The 9082-nt window shown below is 37.6% G+C and overlaps 1 protein-coding gene across 1 annotated transcript; it reads left to right on the forward strand.

Moving 5' to 3' along the window:
• The first annotated feature begins 2480 nt into the window (after positions 1–2480).
• On the forward strand, positions 2481–4114 carry LOC139589487 (protein FAM240B-like). The gene is made up of 2 exons (XM_071425939.1): positions 2481–2725; positions 4036–4114. Exons 1-2 carry the CDS (start codon positions 2586–2588, stop codon positions 4112–4114), a joined length of 219 nt encoding a protein of 72 aa, XP_071282040.1. The 5' UTR covers positions 2481–2585.
• Positions 4115–9082: the final 4968 nt, after the last annotated feature.

Raw genomic sequence — 9082 nt, forward strand, 5'->3', positions numbered from 1 at the left:
AGGCTCAAACAGATAATTCAAAATATATGGTATTTGGGATAAGGTGATTCTACAGTTCAGAGAAGCAAATGCTTCCATATTTATATACTGTGTTTATTAACGACATATAAGTATTAGTAATGATGCAGAAATTCTGATGTGTTCAGTAACTTTGATCCTACTTGTATATATTTGAGAGCTCTCCAGCCATAGGGGAAATGAAAACAAATATTAAGAACTGAGGAAGAGAAAATTTGGCACCAAGATAGCCATATGTTAAGACGTTATAAAAGGTTAGGGAAGAATGACTTGGACAATGGTGTGCCTGATCAAAGAAAATACCACAGATCACAGACAGAGAAAAGTACTAATTCCTGTCCCTGTCCCACCTCACAAACCTAAAAAAAAAAAAAAAAGAAAAGGGAAAAAAAGAAAAAAGAAGCCCCCAAATCTGTAATGGATAGCATTACATACACTTTATAGTCTCAACAGAGTTCTAACATGCTTCTAAATACTGCCAGCACCAGACGTAAAGCGAATAAAAATGGAAACTACTTCTGAATATCTCTTTTAGTGGCTTTAAATTTTTTTCTTTTGATTTTTTCTGCTGTGGGGGTAGGTGTTAGAAAGACACATCTAGAAAATGCATTAAACCCAGTACCAAGAACATATCCAATCATATCAGGAGGCATAACATTAAAAACCAGTAAAGGATATATATATGCTTGGGCTCAATTACACCTTGTAAAAATGAGTTCCATAATTTTGCCTTATTCAGGAGTGATATTTACCCTCATAAATATATAAAAGATGCATCCACAGTATATTAGACAGGAATTCATAATAATTCAGAAGGATGAAGTTATTATGATTTGCTATCTCTTCTGATAAAGAAACCTGAAGACATTTTTTCCTGGCAGTTTATGTTGGAGCCCCAGGTATATAGGGGAATTTTTCTTCCTGCACTTCAGAACGAGTTATTCTTAGAGATTACCTTCTAGAGTGGAAAGTCCATTAGTTTTACTTAGATGGCTTTTACCATATCTTTCTTATACCTTTGAAGATTACTCCTCATACACAAAAAGTTTAAAAGGGTAGTAACTGCCACCTGGGAAGAAATATTTGGGTTGGCATTGATATATTTGTGTATATTTATAGAATACATAAATTTTATTAAAACACACGCATGTATTAAGTGAACTTTTGGACCTGAAATTGGTTATCCCCTAGCACAGCAATACTTGCAATTCACATTACAGACTAATGTCAACAATTATACATGCAGATATAATTTGTCCAGGACCAGAAAATATGCTCAGTAATTCTTTTCTGCAAGAGTTGGGCTCAAGCATCATGCTTCTATTATTTGGAGGCCATGAGCTGACATGTGAAGGCTTTACAGGGAACCACAGGGGAGTTACAGGGAAATCCCAGCAAAAAGGGGGGACCTCTTCAAAAGGGCTGATTTTATCCTCTGCTCACAGAGTCTCTATAATGTGTCTGTCAATTTTTCACAAAACAGCCAATTATGTAAAGATGAGTTCCCAGTTTTGTGTTCCCAATTTTGTGTTTTCTTATGATGTCTGGCAGGGGAATGGCAGCAGTTTCTTCCAGCTTTTCCAAGCTGGTCTTGAGGGGCTTGTTTACTATCTCTCTATGGCTCTGATTAAAATAAATTGCAAATAATTTCCATGAGTTCAAACAATGCATGAGAGGGCCCTAAATACTTGTTAAAAAATTAAATTATCTGGAAAATATTATAATAGCATGTTCATGCAAAAACACATAGCAATTTGAAAGACAGCATGGATATACTAATTTCATATTTAATGAAGTTTTGAAAGTAAAGATACAATTTTCTGGCTGCAATGTGGCATACAAGGAATTTACTGTTCGCCCACAAAGAGTCATCCTGAGGCAAATATTCTTTCCCTACGATAAGATTCACTCCAGAATTTATTTTAAGATGACATTAACCAAAGCTGAAAGTACAGAATCATCACAGATACAAGAATATATTCAATGAATTTGAATCGATTTGAAGAAAAGGGGAAAATAATTAGTAAACAAGGTTGGTTTTGCAAGTCATCATCTTATGAAATTATGTATCTACTTTTATATATATAAATTTTCTACATTTCCAAATAAAGCTAAGTGCCAGAATTATTAAAGGCAAATCTTCAGAACAATAGTTACTTTAAAATTTTAGAGACATTAAAATAATGGGGCCAAAATATCTCAACTGATATGTCAATTTTTTTGTTTGTGACTACAGTAAAAAGTATCCTAATTGTTAAATTACACAATACAAGAGCACTGTCCTTATTGTGAACATAAATGTCACAGTCAGATGGAGGTGAGAGATATTTTAAGTACACAAGTAAGAACTCAGTTCGCTGTAGACAGCATATCCTTAAGTGTCAGAGCTAGGAAAGAAAAGCTTAAATAATGACTCATGCCCACAGTTATCCTGATCCTACTGAAAAAAGGACTGTGTGACCCTAATGATGAAAATCCAAAACATCAAGAATCTGCTTTAGCCATGAAAATGGATGAGGAAGCAGTAACTTGTCATACAGTTGTTTCAAATTTTTCCTTTAGAGAAAATGAATAGCCAATATATGCGTCATGAAGTGCGGGGCTGTGAAACCAGCGACCTGAGGAACTTCTGGGAAAAGACTATCGAACAACAAACTCAGTACCTGCAAAACGAAAAGGAACGTCAGCGAAGAAGCGCTCTGACAAAGTGGGTAATCTGCATCCAGAAAGCTTACTTGAGTTTGCATTGTAATTATTTTTTTTTAAAAAAGTAATACCAATACTTAAGTCATGCAATGAAATCTGAAAGTAATTTAGATTTATGGAAAATAATAAAGCTTCCCAAATTAGGATGTAATGCGAACGTGTTTAAGCTATAAAGTCATAAGATAGGAGAATAATTCACTCTGGTTCCATAATGAGTCCAAAGCATAGAACTTTCTGAAATTACCAGGACAAAATTTAACTGTGCAGACTTATCTTGAACATAAAGGCTTCTGTTCAGAGTGAAGCTAGCACAGATGTGTACCTGGCCCATATTCTTACTCTGTAGTCTTCCTTTCACAAGCAAATAGTTTGAATTATTTAAGATTGTTTAATTTGTATATGGTAAATCCACTATAAAGCAGATGATCCAAGCATACTGACTAAGGCAACCACCATTCATAGCCATACCTACCTTATTCAGCCACATTCCCCTTGATCAGTCACTGCAAGAAAGAGCAGTCTGCAGCAAGAACAGCATAGTTTTACTTCACATCAATTCTCCATTAGTTGAAGTCATATGCAAAGATATATACTTTTGGTGTTTATTATATTTTGTCTTGAGGTCATCTAGCAAGAAAGCAATTTCCCAAAGCCTTCCTCATAGCTGTCTTTGCATTGATACTTGAAAAATTAGAGCAAGGACAGCCTTACATTACTGACCCTGGATGAAGGAACACTAGAATAGGTCTCCAGCATGTTTTATCCATTTGTGACTAACCTCATCTCAATGTTGCTACTCCTCAACTGGGAAATTCTTACTCTCCTTTCTCTTTGAGTAAGTCTCTCTGTGGTACCTAGATATTATCAAAAAGAAAATAAAGGGCCACATATTAGTGAAAGCTACCTGTTATGTGTCTAACAGAAGCTCCAAGATGTGTCTAACAGAAGCTTCAAGATGTGCAGTGTCTCCAAGCTGAGCAGGACAGTGGAGGAGGGAGGCTGGGGAAGTGCTGGGTGATGTGACCCAGCAGGTGGCAGCAGGCAATCTCCAGTGCAGGTGACAAATCACTCTGGCACTCGAGAGAGGGCACACTGGAGATGGAGATGAACCACAAAGCAGAGGTGATCTCTCACTGGGATTTAAGAGGTTGTCCTGAAGTACCATTCAGCAAAGAGCTCTAAAGCGGCAGGAAAATTTGCATGACAATTGGGAAAGAACACAAAGAATATCATCAGTGGAAAAGATGAAGAGTATAAAATCCATTCTGTGTAAAATTATGAGGACAAGCTGATCCATATTTCTGTCCCTAGGCTCAGAAATGAATGGATGGAGAGGCTGGAAAAACGGATAAAGATGTTGAGGACCCAATCTGAAGACTCATCCAGCTGAAGAGCCCACACTCATTACACATTTGGGGGAAAATAAATCTGTTTTGTAGGAAAGCATGATGTAAAAGCTGAAGTCAGTTTTACTCTGTAGCTTAAATGAGCTATAATTAATTAGCTGTCATTGTTTGAAGTTTCATATGTGAAATGTCAATTGTTGCTTTCAAGACTGTGCATCTGTCCCTTCATTTGATAAATGGAGAATTTAGCACTCTGAAGTATTTAACCCTAACCAATCATGGTTCACTGAGATGTAGATGCCTGGGAAAAGAGTTTAGTTACACAGTTGTGCTCTGCAAAAGCATTTCCTCAATATATTAGGTTTCTGTATAGACTGACTGTAATATAATAAATTTAGATGGTTTAATGAATAGTAGAGATTTTAATTTTTTACACAACACAGTCCAGTTCAGACTAAGGAATATAGGACATGCACAATGCCACTACATCCCTCTAGTGAAGCCCAAACTGGTGGGAGCTATAGATCCTAGCTGCCACGTTAGAAGTCACCTGTTAACTTGTTACCATACACATTTTGATAAGCAGCTTCTCTGAGACAACTACAAGAGCTGCCTAATCAACCCACATTAACTTGGTCAACCCATATGAGCTAACTTGAGACACTATATCAGCATTGGTAGAATAACTTTAAGCTCTGACACTGATCTGGTACCTGACCTGGCTTGTCTAGAGGTGGATTGATATCTGTTTCACAGAGTAGCTTGGTGCGCTCTCACAGCTCTCTGTCATCCTGAGAGATAAGCAGGTTTTTTCTTTAGCACCTTTTCCCTCGAAGACCCAATATTTATTCCTTAAAGACCCATACTTTCAGAATTTAGCCATTTTCCTCTTCCACATTTGTCATTAGTCAAAAATGTTTCTTGTCCCCATCCTAATGCTTCATTAGCAAATGTAACATTTCTTCCAACAATATGAAAACATTTCAGTCAGCCAGCATAATCAAATCACTTCCTTTTTAAGGTGACTGCTTTGTTGCCACCAAATGATTAGGGTAATGTACTGCAAGAGGGGTAGTTTTGAGGACGCTAAAAAACTCTTCCTTGAGTCACTTAACCTTTTAGTCCCTTTCTATAAGACTGTTTCATTACCACTCTGGTAATTCCTATTGCTTCAAAGCAAAGAAGATTTGAATTGCCAGTGAGGCCAGAAGAGAACAATAGAAGGGCTTGGAGTTTTAAAACATGTAGAAAATCTGCTCTTCTTAAATAAAAATTTTGAAGAGTTATTTTTTTCCTTCTTTATGTATCACCTTTTAAATCCACTTTTGTGGATCCCAAGGCCAAACAGAATTTATTATGTGAATTTGAACATGGAAATAATGCTTAGAAAGTCTGAAGAATTAATAAAATCATGAAAAAAATTATGACCTTGGAGCACTAATTCAGAAATCAAGGTGTCAGCAGCTATGTCCCCAAACTTAAGAGCAGAGTTTGCCAAACACCAGAAAAAAGCTGCTAAGTCCATGTTCTTTGGTTTATTTTTATTCTTAAGCAATTTTAAGAGTAACACCAACTGTGAATATGAAGGATCATAGCATAATTACAATAAAGCTGGGCTTAAGAAAACAATCACCAGATAGCACCCTAACTTAATATTGGGCTTTAGTAAAAAAGTAGATTTGTTTGAAAATGTCAGTTAGGAAGTTTCAATTCCCCCGTCCCCTGCCTATGCCTGGTGCTTACTGAAGCTCTAATCCAACGCCATCATTAGACAGTTTGGGTGTTTATATCAGTTTGGCCGAAATTAGAGCTTGAACTGAGCTAAGGGAAACACTTTCCAGTCTCTCATTCATTGTAAGTTATGGCACAAACAGGGAGGTACAAAAGAGGGAGTCAGAGTTGGCATATTTTAAAAATTAAAGCCATAGCCCTGGAATAAGCTTTTGTTTGCTTCTCACGTAGTTTAGATCCGTCTTGCTATTCCCTCATAAAGTAAATCAGAATGAGGAAAAACCATAGAGAGCTGGGAAGAAAATGTGCCAGGAAGTGACTTCCATCCCAGTTCCTCACTGCTCATGCATGGTTATGTGGTCACTTAAGAATGCTCTGGAATAAGTCCCTATCAGGTTAGAACACCCTAAAATCATCTCTTTAAAATGACAAAAGGGAACTTATTTTTTACAGAACATGTCTATTCCAGCTCAAAGCCAAGAGGAGTTCTGAAAATATGTTTCCAGAATTAAGCCACTTTCCTTTGACCTATATAATTCCGCCTATAGTGTTTAGATTAATTATTTCAGACTCAGTTTCCACAGTGCTAGATTCAGGACTTTGGGCCATGTAATCTTCATTCATATGAATAGTAATAACGTGTTTTGATCAAAATTACCAGGGTAATGCAAGGGTAATCTACTTAAGAGTTTTGTAAACTACCACACCAAAAATAATATATACTGAGGAAATAAATATAATCTAGAGTTAATGAGCAAAAATAAAGAGTGTGAAAGCATGAAAATTTAAACCTAAGTGTCAAGTAACAATCTCATCAGCAGCTGGAGAAGACTCCAGGATAAAAGTGGTTCTGGCAATTTCAAAACAAAAATATTAATCTTTCCTTTACTTTGAAGGCCACAAGAGAAAGTAAAAGGAGGAAAAAACAAAACAAAACAAAACAAAAAAACCCAAACCACTGCAATATCTGTGAGACTCAGAAATAAGCCATGGCATTATAAAAAGGACTAGAAAAACATTACTGCAGGACTGGAAAAGTCATCAACTAAAACCTGATAAAATCAGCTGGGTTTTATAAACTCATTATGGCTAGAGAGGATGCTTAGGTACTCTTCTGACAATTTTCCCCCAATATGCAGTTTCAGAGCAGTGCATTATTCAACTAAACAGTTTAAACTTAACTCAAATGTTTATAAAATAGCTTCTTGAATACACAGTTCACGTTCTTTTGATTTTGTTTTTTTTTTTTCTATCCAGATTTTCACATTGTTTTTGAGTTTAACAATGTAACAGCAAGAGATTTTGACTTATGCCAACCTGATTTTAATAGCTTTGCAATTAAAATGTGGTAGATACTTGCTTGTCTTCCTAGCTTTCATTATTTTGCCACTCCTTTGCTTCATCCTGACACTAAGTAGCAAGAAAATGCATGTCACTTTCTCATTACAAATGCATGATACAGAACATTTTGGAAAAGCTTGCAACAGTGACAAAAGCTAAATGTAGTAAAACTTTACCATTCTATGAAGCAAACACTAAACATTCATCACCCAGCTCCCTTTACATAGAATTTATGGTAAGTATGCTGCATGTTAGCACAAGAGTGACAGATGCTCCATTTTAGTCATATTAATGATCCTCCTAGTGTATGGATACGGGCTGACAGCTGTGAAGAATAACTCTGTCAGTAACTTAACAGACTTCTTAGCAGTTTAGCTCAAACTGAGCTAGCTTAAATACAGTTCTTCACTCAGGAATCCTTTCTGCTCAATGTCTTTCCTTAACCAAGGATCTCCTCTCTGTAGGTCTCTAATTAAGGAGCAAATAAGCATAACACAGCCACTGCAGACAGATTTTGATTTTGAACAATTGTCACAGGTCAGGCAAATGGGAGATGGTCCTGCAGACCAATGCAGCATCACCCAGCAGGCTGTCTTCAGCATGACACCCAAAGGTTTGGTGCTTCCTATTACACAGGCTCTTCACATCTGTGCAGCTATGCCTCTTTGGGCTTCTAGCTGCATTCATTAGAGAGGAAATGGATGTATTGGCCAGTTCTGAGGTGCCTGAAGTGCCCAGCAGTAAAATAAATCCACCATACAATACCAAGTTCACCTCCAGTGTTCTGTGTATAGTGTAAATTAATTTCAGCTGAGCTGTTTTGCACTCTAGAAAAGCCGACAGGCTACCTCAGACTTTGATCCTATACTCAAGCAATGTGAAAGATAATCCCAGGCACATAGAGCTCACTGTGTAAACAGTACAGAAACAGTGGAGGGGGAGTGGAAAGATGGCCCAGAGCCAGGGGTCAGGAAAGAGCATGGTACCTGTGTTGGGTACAAAGTCAAGGCCCAGTTGCTCTACACAGATAACATGATCCACTATGCAGCACAGTAGCCCAGTGCTTCAGCTGGAACTGAAATACATAGATAATTTCTTCCAAGAAACAGATCTGAAAAATAAAAGCATGCAGCCCTGGTCCAGGAAAGGTGCCAGAGCTGTGGTAAAATATACTACATGTCAAGAGAATCACTATTCATTTGACTGGATTCTCACCTCAGGAGTTTGGAGGGGCAAGATAACTTTGGGAAGGGAAGTTTAAGACAGGTAATGTCTTAAAATAAAGAGTTTTGAGGAGATTTGGCTGATGGCCTAAAGCTGATTACAGGTCTTATTGCTTGGAACTCATCTCTCACCATTCTAGGTTACACATGGAGCCTCTCCCAGGCATGACTGCTGGTGTCAGCCAACCCATGTGCACGTTAACCACACATGATCTGCAGTCACTGCTCCATAGAAGTTACTTTAGAGGTGAGTCTGGACCCTAAGTCAGAGCATTGTGTGAGTTTCACTATACTCACACAAGACATTACCATAAGATAAAAACTGCAGCCATTCTCTTCTTGCATGAAGACAACTCAGTTTGGGTCAAACAGACTTAGCCTACATGCAGACTGGTTATGGAGTTCTAAAGTTTCAGGCTGATGAGAAGTTCTCATATCCATTACAATATATGTCAAAATATAGATGGCTTTCTGAATGGCCTTTGGATTTATGGGTCTGACTTGAATGCCCCTTCAGATGAGGATCTCATCATTCTGAGAATGGCCCTGTGTGTCAAGGCAACCCCCACATACAGGCTGGGGGATGTGCTTGATAGAGGCCCTTCCAAAAAGAATCTGGGGATACTGGAGGATAGAAGAATGGACATGAGTCAGCAATGTGCATTTGTAATCCAGAAAGTCAGCTGCACCAAAAGCAGCATGGTCAGCAGGGCAACG

This window comes from Agelaius tricolor, unplaced genomic scaffold, assembly GCF_023055355.1.
Source record: "Agelaius tricolor isolate 1412-34295 unplaced genomic scaffold, bAgeTri1.0.p SCAF_4, whole genome shotgun sequence".
Classification (NCBI taxonomy): Eukaryota; Metazoa; Chordata; class Aves; order Passeriformes; family Icteridae; genus Agelaius; species Agelaius tricolor.

Bases quoted from the DNA above. Each gene is read 5' to 3' on its own strand.
- LOC139589487 (XM_071425939.1), top strand. From the start codon at position 2,586: ATGAATAGCCAATATATGCGTCATGAAGTGCGGGGCTGTGAAACCAGC. The intron at 2,726-4,035 runs GTGGGTAATCTG...TTCTGTCCCTAG, and splicing joins CGAAGAAGCGCTCTGACAAA to GCTCAGAAATGAATGGATGG.